Here is a 25,971-nt window from a genome sequence, read left to right on the forward strand (position 1 = left end):
ACGGACACGCTTTCGGTTTGTTTTGCCTTTGTATCGGCCGGGAAGGAACTGCTGCACCAACCGCCGGCTCCGCTCCCTCCTTTGTCCGAAACGTCCCTTTCTCACACCAAAATGGCACAAAGGTCCTCGTGGCCCTGGAAGGGGGTTTGGGAGTCCCAGGGTGGCACTGTTGGGGCCCGGAGCGACCCTGGCACGGGGGTGGGGGGCTGCCTGCACCCCCAAACTCGGCAGTGTCCCTGGACACGGAGGCCGGGCAGGACAGCGGCACAAAGAGGATCCCCGCACCCCTGCAGGGGACAGCAGCAGTTTCGGGGTGCCATAGCCCTGCAGAAGTCCCCGTTCCCAGCACGGCTCCCATACCCTCCTCTGCACCCCCCATGGCAGTGGCCCCCATACCCCCTGCAGCCCTACTCCCCTGTGTACCCCTATATCCCTCCAGTGCATCTGTACACCACCAGTGCACCCCGTATCCTCTCGGCACCCTCATTTCCCACCCTGCAGCCTGACCCACAAAGCATCCACAGTCCCCGAGCCTCATTTATCCCCTTGCTTCCCCATCCCTCACGCACCCACATCCCTATGGCACCCCCACTCCCCTGGACCCCACATCTCTCTGGCACATCCCCAATGCACACCCTACCACCCGGCACAGCCCCCCCAGCGCACTCACACACCTTGTGCACCCCTATAACGCTCCAGCTCACTCCTACACCCCCAGTGCACCCCATATCCCCTCGGCACCCCGCATGTCCCACCCTGACCTCTAATGCACCCCACAAACCCCTAAACCCCATTTTCTCCTGCACTCCCACTCCCTCTGGGATGCACCTCCGGCATCCCCATTCCCCCCAGATCCCACATCTCCCTGACACTCTCACCCCGATGCACCCCGTAACCCCCTGGTACTCTCTTCCTCCTCCTACACCCCCAGTCCCCATTCCACCTCCTATCCCTCCAGCACCCCACTTCATCCCAGCGAGCCCCCTCTCCCAGTCCCTCCGGCACCCCCGCCAAGGCACCCCATATCCTCCAATACCCATTTATCCCCTTGCACCCCTATTCCTACTGCACGTCAAGTCCCTCTGGCACCCCCAGACCCCGCACTGTCCCGAAACCCCCAGGATCAATGCCCGCCTTGTCCCCCCGGCCCCAGCGCGCCCCGATCCGGGCGGGGGCGGGGCCTGGGGCTGAGGGCGGGGCTTCAATCACAGGGGCGGGGCCTCTTCTGCCGTGGGTGGGCGGGGAAGGGGCGTGGCCACGTGAGTGGATTATGGAGCACTGAAAGGGGCGTGGTCTCTATGGGGGCGTGGCCTAGGGGTTGGGTGTATCGGCGTGACGAGAGGGGGCGTGGCCTCACCCCTGAGGGGCGGGGCTTCAGGGCCAGGGCGCAGAGTGGGTGTGGTCAGCGGGCAGGGGGCGGGGCCTGGCAGCGCGGGGGCGTGGCCTGGCTGCAGGGGCTGTGCCCGCCATCGGAAGGGGGCGGGGCCTGGCTGCAGGGGCTGTGCCCGCCATCGGAAGGGGGCGGGGCCTGGCGGCAGGGGCAGGAGCCAGTGGCGGAAGGGGGCGGGGCCTGGCGGGAGTTCCGCGGCGGGGCCTGCTCGGGCCGAGCTGCCGGCGGGGGAACCGGCACCGGGCACCTGGGCACCGGGCGCGGCTTCGGGAACGGCACCGGCCACCTGGGCACCGGGTGCGGCTTCGGGAAGGGCACCGGCCACCTGGGCACAGGGTAGGTGGGCCTCGCACGGAGGGGGTCCGAGACCAGGTGGCAGCGGACTCTGTGAGGCGGGAGCGGGATGTGAGGGGCCTTGGGGGCTCTGAGGGGTGGGAAGGGGCCCTGAGGAGGGTAATTGGGGGGAGCTCTGAGGGAACGCTGAGTGGGCTCTGAAGGGCTGGAGGGGGCCCTGAAGGGGCTCTGGGTCCGGAGCAGGCCCTGCAGAGGGGGAAGTGTGGGGTATGAGGGATCTGAGGGGTCCTGGCGGGCTGTGGGTCAGGAGAGGGCCCTGATGGGGTGAGACTGTGGGATATGAGGGGTTGGGGGATTGCCTCGCTGGTAGGAGGGGACCCTGAGGGTCCTCTGAAGGTGGGAAGTGGCCTTGAGGGGGTGGGAATGTGAGGTATGAGGGACCTGTGGGAGCTGGCTAAGGGAAGGGCAGAGGGGCTGGAGAGGGCAGTGCTGTGGCTGGAGCTCAGCCTGGCTCTGGAGGACAGAGCCCGTGGGACCCTGTGATCCTTCCAGGAAGCCTGGAGTAGCTGCTGTCCCCCCTCTGCTAGAGAAGGAGGGTCATCCCCTGGTTCTTGCAGGCTTTGGGACTCTGAGTGCCCCACGGAGGTGACCGTGGCCTCACTTCACCCCACCTCGTGCTGCGGACACTGCTCATTTCAGCCACAGCGCTGTACTTGACCTACATTATCAGCAACAGTGAAACGTCTCAGGGTGTGGCCAAGGAACCCAGAGAAGGTTTTCAGGAACTCCCTGAGAGGAAGCCACAGAAGGAGGCAGGAGTGGGGCTGTATCTCCCTCCCACAGGCAGCTCTGTGGCCTCTGTGACCTCTCACCTCCACGGCCCGTTGATGCAGCCTCAAAAAGCCACGGTCAGAGCCAGCAGGGCCTGGCAGGAGCCGCGGGAGCCCAGCCTGTGCCTGCCCAGCTCTGGCTGAGGTGGAGCAGGGCGGCCGTGTGGGTGTGCAGACAGCCTGCTGGAGAGGGGACAGCACCCCAAGGACAGCCATGGAGAAGATGGCCAGGGTCACCACTGCCCTGGGGGGCAACGCGCTGTCCGGCCGCACCATGTTCTGCCACCTGGATGCCCCTGCCAACGCCATCAGCGTGTGCCGGGACGCTGCCCAGGTGGTGGTGGCCGGCCGCAACATCTTCAAGATCTATTCCATCGAGGAGGAGCAGTTTGTGGAGAAGCTGAACCTCCGCGTGGGCCGCAAACCCTCCCTGAACTTCAGCTGCGCCGACGTGGTGTGGCACCAGATGGACGAGAACCTGCTGGCCACCGCCGCCACCAACGGCGTGGTGGTCACCTGGAACCTGGGCAAGCCGTCCCGCAACAAGCAGGACCAGCTGTTCACGGAGCACAAGCGCACTGTCAACAAGGTGTGCTTCCACCCCACCGAGGTGTACATGCTGCTCAGCGGCTCCCAGGACGGCTACATGAAGTGCTTTGACCTGCGCAAGAAGGACTCTGTCAGCACCTTCTCCGGTACAAATGTGGCTGTTGTTGTCCAGTTTCCCTGTGGGGAAGCAGAGTTTGGGAGCTTTGTCCTTTCTTTGCTTGTCCCCTCACCCTTAGGAGGGACAGGGGTTGGGGGTTTTGCTCTTCCCCTTGCCCAGGAACAGGGCTGGCTCAGAGTAGGGAAAGAAGGAGCTGAGGCAACTTGGTGGCTTTTTTGCCTCTCAGTAGTAGCTGGGTCTGTGTGGGAGATGGAAGACAGTCACAGCATTCCTTGCTACCCTTTCTCTCTGTGCCAGGGACCCTCATGGCTCTTCCAGTGGGATTTTTAGCTTTGCTGGAACTCTCAACTTGTGTCCCTTCCCAGGCCAGTCAGAGAGCGTACGTGATGTCCAGTTCAGCATCCGGGACTATTTCACCTTCGCCGCCACCTTTGAGAACGGGAATGTGCAGCTGTGGGACATCCGCCGGCCCGACCGCTACGAGAGGATGTTCACAGCCCACAACGGGCCTGTCTTCTGCTGTGACTGGCACCCAGAGGACAGGTGAGTGTGGGGCTGGACCCTGCCAGCCTCCCAGCCTTGCAGGACAAGAGAGACCCTAAAAACCGGATTGGGATCCTGTGGGGGAAAGCATGGTCTGTGATACCCTGTCCACTTGTGTCAGGGGCTAGGATGTTGCTGGAAGATAGGAGTGATTGTTGCTTTGAGCATTTGGGGTGTTGTAAGAGTATTTGGGGTTTGTTCTTTGATAAATTAGGGGGTTCTGATGCAGTGGGTGTTTTATGATTTGGTATAGCAGTGTCACAGCAGCCTCTGCTCCAGTTCTCAGCTTGAGGAAGGCACTACTTGGCTGCTCTGGGACACAGCTCACTTGTGTTTAGTCGTGTTTCCCTCCTCCCTTTCCTGGGAGGTTGCTGGGAAGGATCTGGAAGCAGCTGTTGCAGCGTGCAGGTCCCTCCTCATTCCCTGCCACTGCTCATGGTCTTAGAGGGACACTGAAATATGTTCCAAATGGCCTTTTCCTCTCTGCTGTGTCTGGCTAGTGGAAAGCAGAGCCAGAGGGAACTGGTGTGACTGGGATGTGGCTCTAGAGGTGCAGGGCCATAACTGGGGGTGGGAAGGAGGGTGCTGCCTGAGCTGGTTGCAGAGCAGAGGTGTCAGGGGAGCTCATGGGAGGATGGGATTGCAGCCCAGCTGCCTTCCTGCAGTGGTCACACCTGTGCTGTGGCACGCTGGGAACAGAGAGGTGAACACTGACCCCTCCTTGTCCCAGGGGCTGGCTGGCCACAGGCGGCCGTGACAAGATGGTGAAGGTGTGGGACATGAACACGACACGGGCCAAGGAGATCTACTGCGTGCAGACCATCGCCTCGGTGGCACGGGTGAAGTGGCGCCCCGAGTGCAAGCACCACATCGCCACCTGCTCCATGATGGTGGATCACAACATCTACGTGTGGGACGTGCGCCGCCCCTTCATCCCCTCCGCCATGTTCGAGGAGCACAAGGACGTCACCACGGGCATCGTGTGGCGGCACCTCCACGACCCCTATTTCCTCCTGTCGGGCTCCAAGGACAGCACCCTTTACCAGCACATCTTCAAGGACGCCAGCCAGCCCATCGACAGGGCCAACCCCGAGGGGCTGTGCTACAGCCTCTACGGAGACCTGGCCTTCGCCGCCAAGGAGAGCCTCATCTCCTCCGACTCCAACCGCAAGCCCTACATCGGGGACCGGCGCCACCCCATCTTCTTCAAGCGCAAGCTGGACCCCACGGAGCAGTTTGAGTACATCTCATCCTCCAGCGCCCTCAGCGTGTTCGAGACGGACGTGGAGAGCGGCAGCATGGACTGGTTCGTGCACACGGCCAAGCAGTACGCGCTGGCCGGCCGGCCGCTGGCCGAGCTCTGCGACCACAACGCCAAGGTGGCCAAGGGGCTGGACCGCAACCAGGTGAGCTGCAGGAGAGCTGGGGCTGCTGCAGGAGAGCTGGGGCTGCTGCAGGAGAGCTGGGGCTGCTGCAGGAGAGCTGGGGCTGCTGCAGGAGAGCTGGGGCTGCAGTGGGGTGGGAGCATGGAAAGGGCTGACAGGGACTGTGTTCCACACAGGTGGCTCAGACGTGGACGATGCTGAGGATTATCTACTCCAGCCTCGGCACCGTGTCATCCACAAACCTCAACCACAGCATGGGGAAAGGCAGCACTGCCCTCCCACTCATGAACAGGTACAGGGGGTGGGAGCTGAGTGGGGTAACTCCTGAGGGGAGGAGTGGGAACAGCTCCTTGGCTGGGATGGGGTTATAGAATCATATCATGGAATACAAGAATGGTTAGGGTTGGAAGGGGCCTTAAAGCTCATCTCATTCCACCCCCTGCCATGGGCACCTTCCACTATCCCAGGCTGCTCCAAGCCCCATCCAGCCTGGCCTTGGACACTTCCAGGGATCCAGGGGCAGCCACAGCTTCTCTGGGCACCCTGTGCCAGGGCCTGCCCACCCTCATAGGGAACAATTTCTACCTAATAACTAACCTGCCCCAGACAGGGAGCGAGTAGGGACAGCTCTCCCTCAGCCTCAGGCTGTGCTGGTTTGCATGTTGGTGTTGTTTGAACACAACCATTTCCCATGTTGGGAAGTGAGTGCCCAGCCTGGCCTCAAGCTGTGCAGCCTCACACACTGCTTTCTTCCCTCCTTCAACCAGAGTTTGGCTTGTGGTGGGGCATGGGGCTGGGACCAGCTTTTCAGTGACTGAATTCATGAATCACAGAATATCTAACATTGGAAAAGTCCTCTGAGATCATTCCCCCAGCAGCACTGCCAAAGCCACCACTAAACCATGTCTCTGAGTACCACGTCTACATGATACCTCCAAGGGTGGTGACTCCACCACTGCCCTGGGCAGCTGAGCCAGTGCCTGACCTCCCTTTCCATGAAGAAGTTTTCCCAATATCCAATCTAAACCTCCTCTGCCACAACTTGAGGCCGTTCCCTCTCCTCCTGTTCCTGTTCCCTGGGAGCAGAGCCCAACTCCCCCTGGCTGTCCCCTCCTGTCAGGGAGTTGTGCAGAGCCAGAAGGGCCCCCTGAGCCTCCTTTTCTCCAGGCTGAGCCCCTTTCCAGCTCCCTCAGCTGCTCCTGCTGCTCCAGCCCCTTCCCAGCTCTGTTCCCTTCCCTGGACACGCTCCAGCCCCTCAGTGTCTTTCCTGTCATGAGGGCCCCCAAGAGTGACCCCAGGATCTGAGGTGAGGCCTCAGCAGTGCCCAGGGCAGTGATGGTGACCAAGGGCCATGGAGAAGGTGTCTCATGGCTGGAGCTGGAACTGCTGGTGTGCAGAGGTTTTCTTCTGGAGCCTTTCCAAGGGAGAGAACAGCCCAGCTCTGCCAGCAGCTTGCTGACATGGAGAGCCCATTGTGGGCTGATGAAGCAGGAAAACTTGTTTTTCCTCTTCTCAATGACATAAACGTGAGGGGTGAGAACTCCAAATGAGCTGTCAGACCTCGCAGTGCCGGGTTCCCACAGTGACTGACAGATCCTCAAATAACACCAAAGGAAACAAGCACTGTCCTTGAGCAAGCTCTGCCTCCAGCCGGGTGGCTGTGCCGCTGTCTGAGACATGGCAGGAGCCTGGGGAGCTGGGCTCTGCTCCAAACCCATCCCTTCCCTTTTCCATCTTGGTGAAGGCCAAGCGTGGTGATGCATAACAAACAGCCAGGCACCTTGGAGCGAGGCAGCTCCTGTTCACCTGCCTCTGAGGGGAAGGAGATGGAGCCAAGAGCCTCCTCAGCGCTGGAATTCTTCAGGGAGACCTTTGCAGTGCATGTACTGCCAGGCTTGGAGGAAGGGCTGTGATCACAGTCACAATGTGTCTTTAAGTCACACAGTGGGGACTGCTGACTTCTGCCCACAAAGGGTATCTCATATTTCACCATTCAAATTGCAACTGGACACCTGTATCCAGGTTGTTTGCTGGCTCTAATGGAAGCCTTATACTCCTCTAACTGTGAAATTTGGCTTTTTTTCCCAGCTTTAACCTGAAAGATATCCCTGCTGGGCTGGGCAGCGAGTCCAGACTGGACCGCAGCAAAGGAGAAAGCCGCACAGAAAACATCCTCATGGATTCCTCTTCCACCCTGATCAACAACGAGGGTAACGTCTCTGGGTGGGCACAGTCCCAGTCCCACAGCTCCTCCCTCCTCAGCCATAGACAGGGGATGAACTGGGGCATTTATCCTGTGAACTGGGGTGGCTGGATGTGCTGCAGCCCCAGGGTGAGGGACACCAAGCCCCAGGCGCTGCAGAAAGACAACTTTCCCTGATGACCTGGGGTGACAGTGACAGTGGTGGGGAACTGAGCTGTGTGTCTCGGGCACAGCCTGGCATGCTGGGGCAGGACAGTGGGAGGTGGATCCAGTGGTGTGATGAGTTGATTTCTCTTTCCCTGGGTGCGCAGACAATGAGGAGACGGAGGGCAGCGACGTCCCTGCAGATTATCTGCTGGGAGATGTGGAGGCAGATGAGGATGACCTGTACATGATGGACCACGAGAACCCACACGGTGAGCGCACAGGGGGAGGTATTGTCTGTCCCAGCTGGATTTTCTCCTGCTCATTCCTGCTATTCTCACAGCTGAAGAGCAGGAATACAGCCTTCCTCAGGAAGCCTTTCCCCTGCGCCACGAAATCGTGGACAACCCATCGGCCTTGGACCACCTGCAGGACAAGGCCGACTCCCCTCACGTCAGCGGCAACGAGGCCGAGACGGTGTCACTGACCCCCGTGGAGTCCTTCTCGCTGATCTCCATCTCCCACTCGCTCTACGAGAACCGCCTGCCCTCCGACTTCTTCAACCCCATCGTGCGGGACACGCTGCTCTTCTACGCCGAGCAGGGCGACGTGCAGACGGCCGTGTCCGTGCTCATCGTGCTGGGAGAGCGCATCCGCAAGGAGATCGATGAGCAGACGCAGGTAGAGCCCATGGGGGGCAGGGCCATGCCTTGCTGGGACACACAGGGGGTGCATCCCAATGGGATGGGATCCTGCCTGGGGTTTGGGGCACGTCCCTTCTCCTCCAGCCCCTGACAGGCCAGCTCTAAGCCAGGTTCAGGGTTCTGGTACCTGCCCTACCACCAGTTCTGGAAGGGACTTGAGGTGGGTTCTGCACGGCCAGGATGGGGAGGTGACCTTGCCCTGTTGATATAGGGAAGGATGCTGTTCCCCAGCATTACAGAGCCCTTCTCCCACTGCAGGGATCAGAGAATTACAGAACCCTTTAGGCTGAAACAGCCTCCTAAGATCATCGAGTCCAACCATTCACCCAGCACTGCCAAGGCCACCACTGAACCATGTCCCCAGCTGTCACATCAGCACAGCTTTTAGATCCTTCCAAGGGATGGTGACTCCACCACTGCAATGGGCAGCTGTGCCAATGCTTGACCACCCTTTCCATTAAGAAATTCTCCCTAACATCCAGACTAAACCTCCTCTGGCACAACTTGAGGCCATTTCCTCTTGTCCTGTCCCTTGTTCCCTGGGAGCAGAGCCTGACCTCCCCCCCGGCTCCCCCCTCCTGTTGGGGACTTGTAGAGTGAGAAGCCCCCTGCCCTAAGCCTCCTTCTCTCCTGGCTGAGACCCCCAGGGGCTCATCTTGCCTTTGGGATGCAGGGCTGGGATCCTGAGGGGGTTTTGGGGTGGATGTGGAGGCTCAGCTGTCTGTGGCTGTCCCCAGGAGCACTGGTACACGTCCTACATCGACTTGCTGCAGCGCTTCCAGCTCTGGAACATCTCCAACGAGGTGATCAAGCTGAGCACCTGCCGTGCCATCAACTGCCTCAACCAGGCTTCCACCACCCTGCACATCAACTGCAGCAACTGCAAGCGGCCCATGAGCAACAGGGGCTGGATCTGCGACAGGTGAGGGAGCCCAGAGGGGTTTGTGGGGACAGGGGGATGGGGTGGGTGCCCTTGTTCCCTCTTGTTGCCCCCCCGAGGGCTGTCCCTGCCCACGCTCACCCGAATCTCCCCGTGCAGGTGTCGGCAGTGTGCCAGCATGTGTGCCGTGTGTCACCACGTGGTGAAGGGACTCTTCGTCTGGTGCCAGGGCTGCAGCCACGGTGGCCACCTGCAGCACATCATGAAGTGGCTGGAGACCAGCTCCCACTGCCCTGCTGGCTGTGGCCACCTCTGCGAGTACACCTGAGCCCCGTGCCCGCGGGGGGGGCTGGCAGGGGGTGAGCAGGGCAGGCAGCTCGATAGCCCTGGCACCGCCCTCCCTGTATTTATTTGTGTAAATAAGGGCCGGGGGTGCACCCCCTGCCCGGCCGTTTTTTACCGGATTAAAACAAACCAGCAGTTGAATTGAGCTAGGACTCTTGTGTTTGCTTCGCCTGGATGCAGTGCCCGCGGGATGGCCCCCGGACCAATCCCTGCGGTGTCCCCGGTGTCCCCACGCTGTTGTCCCTTTGTGCCGGGAGGCCGCTTTAAACCGTCAGGTGGGGCCCGCTTTCCTCAGCCCCTTTAAGTGGCGGCCCTTCCCGGCACCCGTAGCGACGCCCCAGCCAATGGCATTGCGTGTCGTGTGGCCGTGGTGCATGCCGGGAATCGTAGTTCCCGGTGTCTCCGGCGCCGGTCCCGATGGCGGCGCGGCTGCTGCCGCTGCTGGTGCTGCCGCTGGGCTGGGTCCGGCCCGGCGCCTGCACCGATCCTCCGGCCGGCGGCTGGTGAGGGCAGGGGCTGCCCCGGGACCGCTCCCTGTGCCGGTGCTGGTGCCGAGCGCAGTCTCCCGTTGCAGGTTGGCGGGCACGGTGCCGGAGGAGCCACGCTGCACCGTGGAGCGAGCGGATGCATCCCTCACCTACTCCCTCTTCCTGCAGCGGTACGGGGCACCGGGCACAGTCCTGGGGGACAGTTCCGATGCACCGGGCGAGCTAACGGGGAGGGGCGGGGGGAACTGGGGGGGCAGACCCTGGAGTCCCGGGCAGGAAGCTGGGGGAAGGTGGTCGGGACCGATGCCGGTGCCCCGGGGGAAGCCTGGAGCCAGTCCCGTTGTCCCGGGCCGGGTCGGGGCTGGTGCCCGTGCTCCGCCCGTGCGGGACCCTGCTGGATGCCGTCCCCAGGTTCGCCTTCTCCCGGCCGGTGATCCTCGCTGGGGTCACGGACAATTCGGTGAGTGCCGGGAGGGAACAGAGGGTTCAGGGTGGGACACACCTCCCGGTGCCCCGGGAGCGGCGGCAGCATCCCGGCTCCCTGTGCTCCATCCCGCAGGCGTTCCGAGCCCTCTGCACCCGGGAGAAGCTGCTGGCGGCCTTCGGGCCCTTCCCGGTGCGGCTCAGCACGGCCAACACCTACTCGTACCGCAAAGGTGAGCGCGGGGGCCGTGCCCGGCCGCGGGGCCGCCGCTTCCCCCGCTCATCCCCCCGTTCCCGCAGTGGATGTGCCGTTCCAGGAGTACGTGGAGCAGCTGCTGAAGCCGCAGGACCCGGCCCGGCTGGGCAGCGGTGGGTAGCGCTGTCCCGCCCCCCGCAGCCCCCTGCCCCCACCGGGCTCAGCTCCCGTGTCCCCCCAGACACCCTCTACTTCTTCGGGGACAACAACTTCACCGAGTGGGGCCCCCTCTTCCAGCACTACGTGCCCCCTCCCTTCCGCATCCCGGGCACCAACCCCGCCTACAGCTTTGGGATCGCAGGTGGGTGTGGAATGGGACCCCCGGGATGGGATGGGACCCCCGGGATGGGATGGGGACCCCCGGGATGGGATGGGGACCCCCGGGATGGGATCGGACCGGGCCTGGGGGCTCTCCCCAGCTCCAAACCCCGCGCCCACCGCAGGCTCAGGCTCTGGCGTTCCCTTCCACTGGCACGGCCCTGGTTTTTCCGAGGTGATTTTCGGCAGAAAGGTGAGAACTGAGCCCTAGGGGAAGGATCTGGGGAGAGGGGAGAGAAACAAGCCCCTAACAGGTGTCCCTGGGCACGGGGAAGCCCCGCTGGGGCTGAGCCCGAGGGGCTGGGGGGAATTGGGAGGGGATGTGCCCCTGGTGTTTTCCAGCGCTGGTTTCTGTACCCACCGGATAAAACCCCGCACTTCCACCCCAACGAGACGACGCTGGCCTGGCTCCAGCACACGTACCCCACCCTGCCACCGGCCCAGCGCCCGCTGGAGTGCACCCTGCGCCCTGGGGAGGTGAGTCCAGGAGCTGCAGGGGACCCCAGCCTTCCCAGCCAGAGCCATGGGACCCCACTGGTGTCTCCTGCAGGTCCTGTACTTCCCTGACCGCTGGTGGCACGCCACACTCAACCTGGACACCAGCGTCTTCATCTCCACCTTCCTGGGCTAGGACTGGGACACGTCACCACCATCCCAGCCAGGGCAGGAGCTCCAGCTCCTGCCACCCTCAGGGAAAGGCAACTGATATTGGGACCAACTGCCTGAGAAAGTTCTGGTTTTTACTGGTCTTTACCCTCCCCTTTGGATTAAAGTTGTTCCACTGAAGCACACTGTGTGTTGCTACATCCCTGGAGCAAACCCGGTCCCCATGGGATAGCACGGATTCCCAAGCCAGGATATCCCCAAAAATGGCTGCTGTGAACCACTCCAGATCCTTTTCCACGTTTATTGCTGAATTTTTTTTTATTCTTTTTATATATATATATATTTACTTTTTTTTTTTAATGGACATTGGCAAACTTCCAGAGGGCATTCAAAAGCCAGGCAGGCCATCGGCCGACCGAAACGCTGGAACCACAGTTGGATGCAAATCTGTTGGTTATTTCTTGTGGGGATTTTAAGAGATTTCATTAAAAGGAACAAGAACTTTAATCCAGGTGGTTGTTCTAAGGGGAGCACAGTTCCAGTGGGAAAGGGGAGGTGGGAACCAGCCCCTTCCAGCCCTGGGACAGTTGCTTCCCAGGAAAAGCCAGAGGGTGCGTCAGCATCCCGGCAAGTGGCTGTTTACTGGGAAGAGGACCCAACCCTGGCCAGGCAGGAGGTGGAAGGAGGAGGAAAGAACTCTAAACACAGGGAAGGATGGGGCTCCAGGTGCTCATCCCTGCAAGCTCCCTGTGGGCAACCCCTGGAGCGGGACGTGCTCTTTGGGGAGTGTGGCTGCCCTGGCTGAGGGGGTGATGGACATGATGGTGAGGCCACTGCCGAGGAGCCAGCATTCCAACCCCCAGGCAGGTGTCGGAGCCAGAGAGGGGAGCCAGGGAGCCGCGGTGCCCGCCCTGCTGCTGCGGCTCCTCGGGAAGGGGACGTGGTGACGTGCCCTCGCCCAGCGCCAGGCCCGGGGCAGCTGGGGAGGAGGAGGAGCAGCCGGAGAGCGAGTAAGGCATGGTGCCAGCCCGGGCAGAGCCGGCTGTGCCAGGGCACCCAGCGCTGCCCCCGGCCCCTCAGTAATCCTCCACCCAGCCGTTCTCCGAGATGAACGCGTCTATCACCTCCTTCATGGCGAGGTTGGGGATCAGCTGGTCCTGGGTCAGGGGACTCCGCGTCACCGGGTCAAAATGACCCACGCGCTGCAGGGAGGAGGCGCAGGGGAACCGGTTACTCCACGTGCCCAGGCTCAGCCCTGAGGTGCAGGTGGCTGTGGGGCCAGCACCGTGTGGCATCTGCCCCAGCAAGTGGGCACCTGCCTGCAGGAAGAGGGAGAGCCCCTCGGAGGTGCCTCCCAGCAGGATGAGGGCAGGTCAAGATACAAGACCAAGAGCCGCCTCCGCTTTGGGCAGGGCCCGGCAGCGCCTGCTCCACAGGGAGCTGCCTGGGCAGGTAACTGGGACCAAAACCAAGGAACCTGCAGAGCCCTGAGTTGAGCAAAAAGGTGCCCTCCTACCCAAGCAAGGTTCTGGGAAAACCCCCTGGCCCTGGTCTGGCAGTACCTGGAGATGCTCCTCAATGTCCTTCCTGTCGTAGGTGATCCCGCTGGGCGTGATGCAGGGCTCTCTCATCAGCTCAAAACTGATCTTCCCACACAGGTAGTCAGGGATGTCCCGCTTCTGGCTCGAGAGAGGCACAGCTGGGTCAGGAAAGTGGGCTGGGAGGTGGCACTGGCACAGAGGGGAGAGTATGGTATAGAGCAGGTTTACAGGAGCACAGGCTCGACCACACTCACCTTCCTCTTCTCATCCACTTGGGAGAAGAGCTCGTCCATATCTGCCAGGTATTTGTCCTGAAAGAGAAGCCCTTGAGGACAAGGGGTCCCTGGTGTGCAGGGGCTCCAGGTCCCCAGGAAAAGCCCCAAAGCCTCCACCCATGGGTGTTGTGGCAGGTGCTCGATGGTCCCTCTGCCTGTGCAGCTCCTGACTGAACCTGGCAGGAGTGATTTAGCTTAAAAATAATCTTTCTTTGTGGGCTTATTTTTGTCTGGGATCAGTCCCCAGAGTGGCCAAGAGCCACTTGTGTTTCCTCAGAACAACAGGCACAGCAGGCATCACCACTGCCAGGCTGGGACAAGAGGTGACAAAGCAGGGGAAGCCATCATAGGGGGACACAACAGTGGTGCCTCGAGCTATAGAATGAAGGCTACAGTGCTGTGTCCCAAGGTCTCCCAGCTTTCACCTGCACAGCTGCAGCCCTGCAGCTTCCCTGGCTGCAGCACAGCACGAGGATGAGGATGGGGATGAGGAAACCCCCGGCCCCCCACTCACGTGTTTGGCCTCGATGCTGGCCAGCTGAACACGGCTCCGGCTCTCGTCTGTGTTTTCCTCCTGCTGAATCTTTCGGCACTCTGCCAGCTCCCTAGGACAGAGTGGGAGATCAGGAGGATGGGGGAACATTGTCACTCCCTTTCCTGCTGCAGGGCTCTGCAGAGGCACCTCAGACACAGCTGATGGCACTAAAAAAGCCTTTCCAGGTGCCCCGTTACCTCTCCTTCTCGGCCACGATCAGCTTGGTCAGGTGGGAGTGCAGCTCATTCTCCTGGTTGATCCGCTTCTCCTCGATGCTGTTCCAGCGTTTCTTCTTGGCGATGCGCAGCGCACTGGGGATGTCATCCCCGAAATTCAGCCGCTGTTCCTTGGCGAGGTTGTAGGCTGAGGAGAGAAAGGGCACCTCAGAGCCAGTGGCAGCATCCCTGTTGCCATCCCTGGCCCCTTCCCAGCAGACAGGAGCAGGGGACAGTGGCAGCGTGCCCGCTCACCTCTCTGCAGGTTGGCGATGGCCTCGTCGTAGTTTTCCATCTCCATCTGGCACTGGCCCAGGAAGAAGTGAGCCTTCACGGACTGCCCGTCCAGCTCCAGCGCCCGCTTGCAGTCGGCCAGCGCCTTGTCGTGCTGCTGCATCTTCAGGTAGCACAGGGCCCGGTTGGTGTAGTACACGGCCACCAAGGGGTTCCGGTTCTGCGGGGACAGGCCCATGTTGGCGGCGGTGCCGGGGCCAGGACGTGCCGGCAGCCGGGTGACGGCCGGGTGACTCGGTGAGCCAGCGGCACAGCGCTGTCACCCTGGGCAGGGAGAGCCAGCAGTGCCAGCGGGGCGTGCACCCCATGGGGAGGTGCTGGGATGGATTGGGGACAGACTGGGGCTGGTCCCCATAGGGCAGCCGATGTCCCTGCCCACAGAGGGGACTGGCACCCCTGGCACCCCGACTGTCCCACGGTGGGTCTGTCCTACCCAGAACAGCCCAGGGACAGTGCAGGGTTTAGGGGAAACAGGCTGAGGATGGGGGCACTCTGGTGGGGGGGGTGTAGGGCAGTCCAGCTTGGAGTTGGGTGGGGGAGAGGATGGGCAGGGGCTGTCCAAGCCCAAAGAGGGGGCCAGGGCCGGGGGTGGCAGCCCAGGCCCAGGAGGGGGGAATCAGGCCCAGAGCTGTGCCCAGCTCCCTCCCCGGGAGGAGCCCGGCCCAGTGAGGGAACAGTGCCCACATTAAAAGGCTGCCATGTCAGGGGTATCTTGACCAGACCCTGAGGAAGAACAGTGCCCAGCCCAAGGAGGTTCCACCCTGGTGATGTCCAGGCCAGGGCCGGGGGGAGACCCATCCGTGGGGATCCCATCCCAGGGCTGGCCGGGCCAGATCCGCGAGGGTGTCCAGGCCAAGGGGGAGGTTCCATCCTGGGGTCATCGAGGCCAGGTTGGCGTGTCCCGTCCCCGGGGAGTCCCGTCCCGGGGGTACCCAGGCCGTGTCCCCTCCCCGGTCCTCCTGTCCCGGGGGCCGGGCCCGCGCGGGCCGGGGGCGCCGCTGGGACTCACGATGGCGCGGCCGTAGCAGGCGGCGGCCTCGGGGTACTTGCGGCCGCCGAAGAGCCGGTTCCCCTGCTCCTTGTGCTCCTGCGCGCTGTGGCTCTTCTCGGGGCTGCCGCCGCCCGCGCCCCCCGCGCCCGGCCCCGCCGCGCCGGGCCCCGCCGCGCCGCCCTCGCGCTCCTCCTTGCCCTTCATGGCGCGGCCCGGGCCGGCCCTGGGGCCGCGGCTCCGCTGGCTCGGGCGGCCCCGGCGGCTCCGGCTGCGCCGCTCCGGCCGCGCACTGCGACAGCGCCGCTTCCGGGGCGGGGCGGGACCGGGGCGGGGCCTGCCCTGAGGGGCGGGGGCTGACGAGAGGGGGCGGGGGCTGAGGAGAGGGGCGGGGCCTGCCGTGAGGGGCGGTGCCTGTGGGGAGGGGGCGGGGCCTGCCGTGAGGGGTGGGGCCTGCCATGAGGGGCGGGGCCTGCCGGGAGGGGGCGGAGACTGTACGGGGCGGGGCGTGGGGCGGAGCGGATTGCCAAGCAGGGGGCGGGGCCAATGAGAGAATGGGCGTGGTCAATGGGTTGGGGGCGTGGTCTGTGTGTCGGGGGTGGGTCCGGGACGCGTTGGGGGCGCGGCCAATGTGGTGCGGTGTGGGCGTGGTCTGTGGTGGGCGTGGCCAGCGCGCGTTAATGAGGCTGATCGGGGATGATTGATGGCGGGGATTGGGGTGGGGGCTGGGAGGGGCGGGGTCCAGCCGGGGGTGGGGTTTGGTGGGAGGAGGGCACAGGGAGGTGCGGGGGGATGGCTGCGGGCCCGGCTGGCGGGGACAGGGGTGTAGAGGGGCGGTGGGAGTGCGAGAATGCGCGGAGGGGATGAGATGGAGCTGGTGGGGGTGCGGGGGAGCTGCGGGCTCCGTGAGGGGCGGGTCTGAGTGGAGGGTTGGGGTGCGGGGGGTGTGAGTGGGGGGAGCCAGCGCTGTGTGCGGGGCTGGATGGGGCGGGGGTGTTCTCAGCGTGCTGCCGACACCCCCCGCACCCATTCCCCCCTCGCTGCCGGCCCCGCGGGGCTCGGCCGGGTGCCGCTTCACTTATCCCGGAGTTTTCTGCTCCAGTAAGTCCCGACCCCGGCTGTGACCCCCCCGCCGAGCCCCCCGGGCCAGCCGGCCCCGGCACCCGCACTGCCTCCCAGCAGGGATGGGGGACCCCTCCCCCGATAGAGACACGAGCCCCCGCAGTGTGCAAAATATTTATTTATACTCCAAAAAGGTCTGGGGAGGGGGGATCAGAGCGGGGACGGCCCCCGCGCCCCCATCCCGAGGCCAGCCCCTGTCCCGGGAGGGCGGCTGGCAGCAAAGCGGGGGGGTCGGGGGCGGGGAGGGGGGGCTGTGCCGCCGAGGGCACCGCCAAAATGACTTGTGCCGGTCTCAGCTGATTCCTGCCAGGCTCTCGCCATATCCTTTTTCTTCCTTTTTCTTTCTTTTTTTTTCTTTTTTTTTTTCTTTTTATTATTCCTCTTTCTTTTATTTATATTTATTTTGGCATAGAAAAATAAATCGCTCCTCTTTTGGCACCAGTCCTTCGTGTGAAAGTGCAGGTCCTGGGGGGCAGCGAAGCGGCCCCCACCCTGGAGAAGGGGTACGGGAGCCGGGGGTGGTTCCCCTCATTCGGCTCCTTCCCGAGGGGCACATTCCGAGCCCTGCGGGCACCCCGGGGGGGTTGGCGATGCCGGGGCAGGGCTGAAGCATCCTTTGGGGTCGGGGCTACAGCGGGGGGGGGCGGCAGGGGACACTGGGGGGGCGCAGCCCGGGGCGGGGGGCGGCGCGTTCGCTAGCACCGAGGGGGCAGGCGGGCGGGGGGTGGCCTGTCCCCATGTCACGCGCGGGGACCCCCTCAGCCCCTCCACCGGCCTTGGAAAACAAACCAACCGCGGGGTCGGGGCGGGGGGACGGGCTAGGGCGGGGGCGGGATCTGTGCCCCCAGCAGGTCGTAGGCGAAGATGTTCCAGAAAACGGCGAAGAGCAGGAAGGTGCCGTAGGACAGCAGCAGCACCCACCAGCCGCACTGGTCCTGCAGGCTCTCCTCGTAGCTGCGCAGGATGGTCAGCCCCATGCTGATGCCCACGATGGCCCCGGCCAGGTGCGCCATGAAGCTGGGCTGGGGGCCCGAGGCCGGCAGCGGCGGAGAGAAGCGGAGCCAGACAGCGCGACCAACCTCGGAGCTCACTGCGGGACACAGCGGGAGGTGCTGAGCCCGCCCCGGGGCCCCGCACGGCCGGGAACGGGTCTGGGACCGGTACTCACTGCAAACCAGCGCCAGAACCATCCGCAGCAGCTTGTAGGGACAGCGCATCCCAGCCCAGTTCTGCAGGAAGGGGAGGGACAGATGGATGATGGATGGATGGATGGATGGATGGATGGATGGATGGATGATGGATGGATGGATGATGGATGGATGATGGATGATGGATGGATGATGGATGGATGATGGATGATGGATGGATGATGGATGGATGGATGATGGATGGATGATGGATGATGGATGGATGGATGATGGATGATGGATGATGGATGATGGATGGATGGATGGATGGATGATGGATGGATGATGGATGGATGATGGATGGATGGATGGATGGATGATGGATGATGGATAGATGGATGATGGATGGATGGATGGATGGATGATGGATGGATGATGGATGATGGATGGATGATGGATGGATGGATGATGGATGGATGGATGGATGGATGGATGGATGGATGGATGGATGGATGATGGATGATGGATGGATGATGGATGGATGATGGATGGATGGATGGATGGATGGATGGATGATGGATGGATGATGGATGATGGATGGATGATGGATGATGGATGGATGGATGGATGATGGATGGATGATGGATGGATGGATGATGGATGGATGGATGGATGATGGATGGATGGATGGATGGATGGATGGATGGATGGATGATGGATGGATGGATGGATGATGGATGATGGATGGATGATGGATGGATGGATGGATGATGGATGGATGATGGATGGATGGATGGATGGATGGATGGATGATGGATGGATGATGGATGGATGGATGGATGGATGGATGGATGGATGGATGGATGGATGGATGGATGATGGATGGATGGATGATGGATGATGGATGATGGATGATGGGTGGATGGATGATGGGTGGCACCAGCGAGGCTCCAGCATGGAGGAGGGGGCTGCTGCCAGAGCCCCTGCAGTGTCCCATGGAGCCCACTCAGGTCCTTGCTCCTGTCCACCCCATGATGCCACCCAAGGTGGTTCCCCTGTGATGGTGCCACCCCTAATGCCACCCCACAGCATCCCCCCACCAATGCTGCCCACCCCACAGTTCCACCCCATGGCATCCCCTGCTAAGGTCCCACCGCCTTGCCCAACCTGCAGACAGTTCCCACCCCCGTTGTCACCCCATGGCATCCCCCACCGTGCTGCCCACTGTCCACCCCCTGTCCCCCCGCTCTGTGTCCCTTTGTCCCCTGGCTGACCATGACGACGTTGGCGAGGTGAGCAGAGCAGAGGGCATAGACCCCCCCCGAGCCCCCGACCAGGGGGGCCCTCATGTCCGTGATGGAGACGGTGAGGGAGCCTGGGGGCACAAACAGGGCTCAGCATGGGGTCTCACCCCCACAGCATGAATTAATTACTGTCTACATTAATTAATTACACCCTGCATTGCCCCCCAGCCCCCGACCAAGTGATGCTGGCATGGCAGGGTGGTAGCCAGCACAGCCCAGCATCCCCATCAAATTCGGGGTGCTCTTCCCCGTGCCCTCCCCGGGCTGGTGACAGAGACCCCTGGGGACAGTCCGCCCCCCAGGGGAGCACCCACCTGCCAGGACCCCGGCCAGGTAGAGGAAGCTGATGCGCAGGATGCCGTGCACCATCTCCAGGGGCACCCCGATCATCAGCTGCAGGAGGGCGTTGAACCCCAGCTGCTCCAGCCTGCCCGGGCACAGGAGGGGACAGGTGGGGGGCTCAGCCAGCACAGCCCCCGGGGTGTCCCCGGTGTCCCCCCCCGGCAGGACCTACCCCACGTGCATGAACATGTAGGTGAGGAAGCGCCAGGCGCGTGCCCGGTGCCCGGGGTGATAGACCAGGGGGCTCTTCATGTACTCGGGGTGGTAGGTCTGCAGCACCCACTTGTTCAGCCGGGCCCCGTAGCACAGGAACACGATGATCTGTGACAAACCCCGTGGCTGTCACCCCCCTTCACCCCACATATGACCAGGATGTCACAGCTGGGGTCACCCATCCCCACTGCCCTGGGTCCGAGTCCCACATACAGGCACAAGGACATCACAAACAGGATCCTCCATCCCTTCACCCCTCATATGAGCCCCTCAAGGGCACCAGGACATCACTGCTGGGCTCAGCCATTCCTTCTAACCCCTGTGGGTCCCATCTATGGGCACCAGAACATCCCATCCCCTCTGTCCTGGGTCTCAGCCCCACCATGGACACCAGGACATCACAACGGGGGGCATCCAACCCTTCACCCCATATCTGAACCCCTCTGTGGGCACCAGGACATCACAACTGGGGTCACCCAGCCCCACCACCCCGGGTCTGAGTCACCCACGCGGGCACAAAGATGTGCCCAGGGTCCCACATCCCTTCAGGTCAGCTCTGAGCTCCCCTTGTGCACCAGGAGCTCACAACCAGGCTCACGCACCCTGTCCACCCCGAGTGTGATCCCGGGACCCCCGGAGCCGCCCGTGCCCGTACCTGGGTCAGGGTGACGGCTGCCATGAAGACGGGGGGCGGGCAGGTGCGGTGCTGGTAGAAGTACCAGCGCCGGTCCATCTCGCAGGGCAAGATCTCATAGGCCACGTAGCGGACGAAGCGTTTGTAGATGCCGAGGCCGGTCTCGTCCAGCAGGACGTCCCGGGGCAGCGCCCGCTGCCCGTTGGCGATGGCTCGCTTGAAGCTGCTGGAGCGTTTGCTGCTGATCTGCGGAGAGAGGCCGTGCCCGAGGGGGACTCACGGCCTGGGGCCACCCCCTGCCAGCCCCCCCGAGCCGTCCCGAGGCCAATCCGCCATCCCACGCCAGGGGAGTCCCTGGGGACCGCCGGTGTCTGCCCCCCTCCCCAGGGGCACAGGGAGGTGCCCGGTGCCCACCCCGGGCTGGCACCCACCCCGTCCCTGCGGCCGCCCGGCACTGACCAGGTCTACCAGCTCCTGATAGCAGACCTGCCCCTCGTCGTTGCCCTGTGCCAGGGCCACCAGCATGTCGAGCTTGGCGGGGTCCAGGGGCAGCTCATGGCTGTGCACCAGGCTGGCGAACGTCTCCACCCCGATGAAGCCGGTGTTCTCGGGGTCGAGCTGCGGGACACGGCACCGAGCGTCACCGGGACGCCGGGGCTGCGGCTCCCTGCTCGGCCGGGGACACCTCCCGGTGTCTCCATGCCAGCTGTCCCTGCTGCGGTGCGAGGGACACCAGAGCCTGCAGCTGGTGCCCCGGGAGGTGCCCCGTGCCGTGCCGGTGTCCCCGTCTCCCCGCGGCGCAGCCAACACTCTCCCACTCAGTTATTTCTCGCCGCCAGCAGCCTGCCAGCCAGGAAGCCACCAAGCTAAACACACGCGCAGCCCTGGCACCAGCCTCCTCCTCCTCCTCCTCCTCCTCCTCCTCCTCCTCCTCCTCCTCCTCCTCTCCTCCTCCTCCTCCTCCTCCCGCCGCCCTTGCCGCCGGCCGCTGGGATCCACCGCGCCCTGTGCCGGGGCACCCTGAGCCATCCTCGGGCACCCCGAGCCCTCCAGGGACAGCACCACGGGCACCCCCCCGCTCATGGGAGCCCAGGATGGCACAGGAGGGTGGAGATGGGGAGAGAGCACCCACGGCCAGAGCACAGCCCCTGCAATCGCCCTGGAGTAGTGTGGGGTTTGCTCTTTGCTTCTGCAGGGAGGGAAATGCGGGAGAGGAGCCTCATCCTCGTGGGATGGGCAGGAGAGGGAGTGCTTGGGACATGGGATCGTATCCCCACCCGGGTGGGCACCCTGTCCCTCCCTGTTCCCGCGGCAGGAAACAGCCACAGCCTCTTTCCCGAGGGGCTTTGGCTGCCCGGAGCGGGGTGCAGGGTGGGACGAGGGGTACAGGCAGCATTTGTAACCTCTCAGCAGCCCCAGCCATGGGGGCAGGAGCACCCCGTGTGTCCCCCTGCCCCACACCCGTCACCCCACAGGCTCCACGTGTGTGTCACGCCGGGACCTGGCACACGCTGTCCCCACGCTGTCCCCACGCTGAGCCACCGGCCCCAAGAGCGCCAAGAGCCCTGTCAGCAGCCAGGGAACCCTTCTCTGCTTTTGGGGTGAATCTCCCCACACCCCAACCTCACTGGCACCCTAGGATCCCTCGGGAGGGCCCGATCCCAGCTCCCAGCCCTCCCAGCACTGCTCGCTCCCGGGGAAGATGCTGCTCATTCCCGAAGAGCTCGGGTTCACATGGAGTCCCTGTGCCGAGGGTGGGGTGACAAGGGGGACAGCACCGCAGCTCCCGGGCTGGGAGACCCAGCCAAGGTCACGGAACCAGCGGGGGGCGAGTGGGGGAACAGTTAATTATCCTGACCCCCAAGAAATTCCCTCCCCGTGCCCGGGGGAGAGCCGCCAGCTGGGCCAGGGCTGGGTGGGGATGGAGGATCGAGGCGATGGAGCTCAGGGGGGCTGGTGGGGGCCGGGGGGCAGCGGGTGGAAACCCCTGGCGGCCCCATCGAGCCGCGAGCAGAGCCCCACGCCACGCAGCGCTGGAGCTCCACGGCCTCATCCCGCAATCAGGTCACGGGGGTGGGTGCAGACCCCCGCCTTGCCGGCCGGACCGAGCCCACGGCTCCCCCCGGGGCTCCATCGGGCACCCAGACCCCGCCGGCGGCGCTGGGGCTCCGTGCCCAGCACCCCTCGTCCTTGAGGGCGCACCGGGCAGGATCCGACCCGGCGCTGACGGAGGGAGAGGCCACAAGTGACACGAGTCGCGCGTTCTCAGCGGCACAAGGAGGGCCGGCTCCCCCGGGGCGGTGATGAGGGGCACCGAGGGACGCTGGCGGGGGGTGGCACGGCCGCGGTGGCCGCCCCGGGTGGGCAGCGCTGCCCGCCGCTCTCAGCCGTGCCCGGTGCTGAGAGCATCCCTGCCCCCGGTAGCGATGGCCGGGGTCCGGCGCCCCCCCCGAGCGCAGCCCGGTGCCCCCCGGGCGGCCTCACCTGCTCCTGGATGAGCTGCAGCAGGGAGCTCCTGTCCATGCACCCGGCGGGCGGAGGGCTCCGCCGCTCCCCCGCGCCCGGGGCCGGCGAGCCGGGCAGGGGAGCGGCGCGGGCGGCGGGGGCGGCGGCGGGGGCGGCTCTCCCCGCCAGCCCCGCGTTGCGGCGGGCCCGGGAGCGAGCGGCGAGCGGCGGCGCCGGGAGCCGCCGATGGCAGCGGGGCGACGGCGGCGGCGGGGGCGGGAGCGGAGCCGAGTGGAGCCGCCCCCGCCGCAGAGCGCGGCGCAGCGCCCCCCCCTCCCCGCACCCCCCCCGCCGCCGCCGCCGCGCGGGGAACCGGGACCCGCCCCGCCCCGCCCCGCCGGCACCGGGACACGGCCCAGGACACGCGCAGGGAACCGGCACCCGGCGCTCCCAGCATGGGATGGTGCCGGCATCCCGGTACGGCTGTGGGCATCCCGGTATGGGAACCTGCATCCTGGTATGGGAACCTTCATCCCAGGATGGGAACCTTCATCCCAGCATGGGAACCTGCATCCCAGTACAGGAACCTGCATCCCAGTATGGGAACCTTCATCCCAGTACGGGAACCTGCATTCTGGTCCAGCTGTGGGCACCCCACTACTGGTACCCACATCCCAATACGGTAATGACATCCTGGCATGATACCTGCATCCCAGTGTGGTATCTACATCCCAGCACTGGTACCCACATCCTGGCCCAGTACCTGCATTCCAGAACAGCTCTGTGCATCCTGGAGTGGATACCTGCATCCCACTCCCCATGTCCCAGCGCTGATACTCACATCCTGGAATGGGACCTGGATCCTGGTGTGATCCCTGCATCCCAGTACAGGAATGGAATATGAAATACTTGGAGTGGGAACTTGTATTCCATTTCCAGTGCTGCATCCCAGCACAGGTACAGGTATTCCAGTACCCACATCCTGGTGCATGGTTTTGCAGCTGCACCCTGCTAGAGGAATCCATATCCTGGTTCAGTACCTGCATCCCAGAATGGACACCAGCATCCCAGAACAGACACCTACATCCCAGAACGGACACCTGGATACCAGCACCAAGTACCTGCTGAATCTGGCACAGGTGACTGCAAACATTCCCTCCATTCTGACCCTGCACCCACAGGCCAGCACAGTCTGGGTACATCCCCCATGGCACAGGGGACACAGAGCCTCCATTGCTGTCCCCTGCCCCAGGCTCGTGGGACAGCCTGGCACTGGGTCCCTGGAACTGGTGCCTTTGTGTGACATGCCCAGTATCACCCAGGCCAAGCTCCCCTGGATCCCCAGGCAGGGCAGGGATGTCCTCAGGACCCATCCCTGGTGCTGTTCTCACTTCCCAGAGCCACGGCTCAGCCCCACTGTTGGTGCCCAGGGAGCTCTGGGCTCCCCAGCCCTACCAGGCTCCTTCCCTGGGGACTGTGTGTGGCCATGGCTGGGCTCCCATGGCCCTGCCACTCGTGTCCCCTGCCCCAGGCCCGTGTCTGTCCCAGCACAGTGTCCATGTCCTGCACACCAGCGCTATTAATACCCACCAGGGCACGTGGGCCCGCAGCTCCCGTGGGATCCAGCCTGGTTCGGAGTCACAAGGGAGCACCGCGTGTCCCGTCCCCCTTGGAAAATCACCTGCTCTGCCCGGCCTGGCAGCACCAGCTGTGTCCCCCAGCATCCCTGGCCCCTGGCTGAACGTGTGGGAAGGGTCTCCTCTCCCCCCACAGCCCAGAGGGATCCCCTCACATGTGGGAGCAGTCTGACCCCATCCAGTGTCAGTGCACAGGCTCTGGAAGATCCTTGCTGTGCACCCACATTCCCTGTGCCCAGCGCCCGTGGCTGAGGCTGCAGAGACAGAAATAGCGGAGGGAAAAGCTGCCAGGGGAAAACGGGAGCAGGGAGGGGAGGTGGCACAGCCCTGGGAGCTGCGGGTGCAGGGGGAAAGTGTCTGCAGGGGAGTGGGGAGCCCCAAACGGGAATTGGCACAGAGATCCACAGCTCCCGAGGCAGCCAAAATCTCCCACTTTCCATGGATTCCCAGGCAGAGAACCATGGGATCCATCACCTCCTTCCCCATCTCTCCACCCTGGCTGGCACTTGTTGCACAAGGATCTGTGTCCTCAGGCACCCAGGAGTCCTGGCCAGCCCCAAGGCTCATCCCAGCACACCAGGCTTCTGCTCCTGCCCTCTCCCTGTAACCTCCCCGAGCAGGGCAGCCCAGCTCCCACTGCAGCCCACAGAGGGCCCAGGGACGAGGGTCCTGCTCCTCAGCTGACACAGGACACGGTGTGCAAGCGCAAGGTGTGTAAAAATTTATTTTGCTGTAGAGAACAAACCTAAAACCTTACAGCTCCAGCAGATGTGGAGCAGGGAGACACCAGGCACGGGCCTGGCTGGCAGAGCCACGCACGGTGGGCACAGAGAGGGACACGAAACACGAGGGACGTGGCCCTGGCAGTGCCAGGGACCGGGGCCAGCAGTGAGGGGGTGCCCGACTGGCGGAGCAGCTCCAGCACAGCAGGGGGACGGGGACACCACCCTGGGAGAGACACTGGTACTGCCCAGAGATTTCTGCACCCCCTGGCTGGCTCTGGCCACAATAAAACATTTAAATAGACAAAACACAGAAAAAGCAGCTCTGGGTGCTACTTAGGAGCTGCCCCCACAGCTGCCTGCAGACTGACCCTGAGTGTGCTGGGGAGGGCCAGGCTGGTGGCACAGCCAGGGGCTGATCCAGGCTCCCCCCGGGGGACGGGAACCCAGGGATGGGCACTGCTGCTGCTCTTTGGGACTCACAGACAGGGACACTGTGGGGCTTTGGCCTCAGTGGGTGCTGAGCTCACTCCCAGCAGCTGAAACCAGCTCAGGGGTGGGCAGGGGACAGGAGACAGGACAGGGAGGAGCTTCCAGTAGTGCCAGGAGATGCAATGCCCAGAGCCTCCCACTCTGGATAGGGCCCCACAGAGGGGACAGCAGGACCCAGGGCAAAGCGTGGCACCAGCTCAGTGATGGCACTGCCAGGGAATGACTGGACACACAGGGGGCATCCAACACCCTCCCAGTCCTTGCCAGGGCTCCCAGAACCCTGCAAATACTGCTGGCCATGAATACTGGTGGCCAGGAGTGGGGAGGGGATGGGCCATGCAGGAGGCAGGAAAGGAGGGCAGAGGGACCCTGAGCCTGGCACGCTGCAGGACTCACAGCAACAGGAAGGAGCTCAGGACAAACCCTGGCTGTCACTGTCCCCCCTCAGCCCAGGACAGCAGCCACTGTGTCCCAGCAAGAGGGGCCAAGCCTGACCCCAAACACTGGGGCTGGGGGGGTGTCAGTGCCTGGCCCTCCCTCCCCAGCTGCCTTTCCCAGCGCTGGCTGAGGGAAACCGGGACAGGAGATGGAGATGTGCCCCAGGGAGCT

At 63.7% G+C, this 25,971-nt stretch overlaps 4 protein-coding genes across 7 annotated transcripts; 2 read left to right on the forward strand and 2 right to left on the reverse strand.

The window, feature by feature from the left end:
* The first annotated feature begins 1,562 nt into the window (after positions 1-1,562).
* WDR24 (WD repeat domain 24) lies at positions 1,563-9,502 on the forward strand. 2 transcript variants are annotated; one of them, XM_058849628.1, is made up of 10 exons: positions 1,563-1,687; positions 2,302-3,209; positions 3,547-3,724; positions 4,455-5,130; positions 5,286-5,401; positions 7,198-7,319; positions 7,624-7,728; positions 7,800-8,137; positions 8,898-9,082; positions 9,200-9,502. In XM_058849628.1, exons 2-10 carry the CDS (start codon positions 2,729-2,731, stop codon positions 9,366-9,368), a joined length of 2,370 nt encoding a protein of 789 aa, XP_058705611.1. In that variant the 5' UTR covers positions 1,563-1,687; positions 2,302-2,728; the 3' UTR covers positions 9,369-9,502. The 2 variants fall into 2 exon arrangements, with proteins under 2 accessions (XP_058705611.1, XP_058705610.1); XM_058849627.1 differs by having other exon boundaries at positions 1,567-1,726.
* Positions 9,503-9,658: 156 nt separating this feature from the next.
* On the forward strand, positions 9,659-11,656 carry JMJD8 (jumonji domain containing 8). 2 transcript variants are annotated; one of them, XM_058849675.1, is made up of 9 exons: positions 9,746-9,888; positions 9,960-10,043; positions 10,285-10,333; positions 10,433-10,529; positions 10,597-10,665; positions 10,734-10,853; positions 10,996-11,063; positions 11,213-11,347; positions 11,421-11,656. In XM_058849675.1, exons 1-9 carry the CDS (start codon positions 9,803-9,805, stop codon positions 11,499-11,501), a joined length of 789 nt encoding a protein of 262 aa, XP_058705658.1. In that variant the 5' UTR covers positions 9,746-9,802; the 3' UTR covers positions 11,502-11,656. The 2 variants fall into 2 exon arrangements, with proteins under 2 accessions (XP_058705657.1, XP_058705658.1); XM_058849674.1 differs by lacking the exon at positions 10,597-10,665 and having other exon boundaries at positions 9,659-9,888; positions 10,694-10,853; positions 11,146-11,347.
* A 107-nt stretch (positions 11,657-11,763) lies between these two features.
* STUB1 (STIP1 homology and U-box containing protein 1) lies at positions 11,764-15,632 on the reverse strand. Its single transcript, XM_058849680.1, has 7 exons — positions 15,346-15,632; positions 14,298-14,496; positions 14,025-14,190; positions 13,807-13,897; positions 13,272-13,328; positions 13,039-13,155; positions 11,764-12,678 (listed from the first exon to the last, which is right to left on the reverse strand). Exons 1-7 carry the CDS (start codon positions 15,529-15,531, stop codon positions 12,553-12,555), a joined length of 942 nt encoding a protein of 313 aa, XP_058705663.1. The 5' UTR covers positions 15,532-15,632; the 3' UTR covers positions 11,764-12,552.
* A 1,624-nt stretch (positions 15,633-17,256) lies between these two features.
* On the reverse strand, positions 17,257-22,751 carry RHBDL1 (rhomboid like 1). Of its 2 annotated transcripts, none has more exons than XM_058849673.1 (8): positions 22,551-22,751; positions 20,553-20,684; positions 20,088-20,312; positions 19,392-19,540; positions 19,192-19,304; positions 18,848-18,948; positions 17,615-17,675; positions 17,257-17,536 (listed from the first exon to the last, which is right to left on the reverse strand). In XM_058849673.1, the coding sequence occupies exons 1-8, from the start codon at positions 22,587-22,589 to the stop codon at positions 17,265-17,267; spliced, it is 1,092 nt and encodes a 363-aa protein (XP_058705656.1). In that variant the 5' UTR covers positions 22,590-22,751; the 3' UTR covers positions 17,257-17,264. The 2 variants fall into 2 exon arrangements, with proteins under 2 accessions (XP_058705656.1, XP_058705655.1); XM_058849672.1 differs by having other exon boundaries at positions 20,526-20,684.
* Between the last annotated feature and the right edge of the window lie 3,220 nt (positions 22,752-25,971).

This window comes from Poecile atricapillus, chromosome 14 (assembly GCF_030490865.1).
Source record: "Poecile atricapillus isolate bPoeAtr1 chromosome 14, bPoeAtr1.hap1, whole genome shotgun sequence".
Lineage (NCBI taxonomy): Eukaryota > Metazoa > Chordata > Aves > Passeriformes > Paridae > Poecile > Poecile atricapillus.

Bases quoted from the DNA above. Each gene is read 5' to 3' on its own strand.
- WDR24 (XM_058849628.1), top strand. From the start codon at position 2,729: ATGGAGAAGATGGCCAGGGTCACCACTGCCCTGGGGGGCAACGCGCTG. The intron at 3,725-4,454 runs GTGAGTGTGGGG...TCCTTGTCCCAG, and splicing joins GACTGGCACCCAGAGGACAG to GGGCTGGCTGGCCACAGGCG. The intron at 9,083-9,199 runs GTGAGGGAGCCC...CTCCCCGTGCAG, and splicing joins AGGGGCTGGATCTGCGACAG to GTGTCGGCAGTGTGCCAGCA.
- JMJD8 (XM_058849674.1), top strand. From the start codon at position 9,803: ATGGCGGCGCGGCTGCTGCCGCTGCTGGTGCTGCCGCTGGGCTGGGTC. The intron at 10,334-10,432 runs GTGAGTGCCGGG...TCCATCCCGCAG, and splicing joins CTGGGGTCACGGACAATTCG to GCGTTCCGAGCCCTCTGCAC. The intron at 11,064-11,145 runs GTGAGAACTGAG...GGCACGGGGAAG, and splicing joins AGGTGATTTTCGGCAGAAAG to CCCCGCTGGGGCTGAGCCCG.
- STUB1 (XM_058849680.1), bottom strand. From the start codon at position 15,531: ATGAAGGGCAAGGAGGAGCGCGAGGGCGGCGCGGCGGGGCCCGGCGCG. The intron at 13,329-13,806 runs GTGAGTGGGGGG...CTTCTCTTTCAG, and splicing joins CCAGCATCGAGGCCAAACAC to GACAAATACCTGGCAGATAT. The intron at 13,156-13,271 runs GTGAGTGTGGTC...CTCTCGAGCCAG, and splicing joins AAGTGGATGAGAAGAGGAAG to AAGCGGGACATCCCTGACTA.
- RHBDL1 (XM_058849672.1), bottom strand. From the start codon at position 22,589: ATGGACAGGAGCTCCCTGCTGCAGCTCATCCAGGAGCAG. The intron at 20,313-20,525 runs GTCAGTGCCGGG...CTCTCTCCGCAG, and splicing joins ATCAGGAGCTGGTAGACCTG to ATCAGCAGCAAACGCTCCAG. The intron at 17,537-17,614 runs GTGAGTACCGGT...TGTGTCCCGCAG, and splicing joins GGTTCTGGCGCTGGTTTGCA to TGAGCTCCGAGGTTGGTCGC.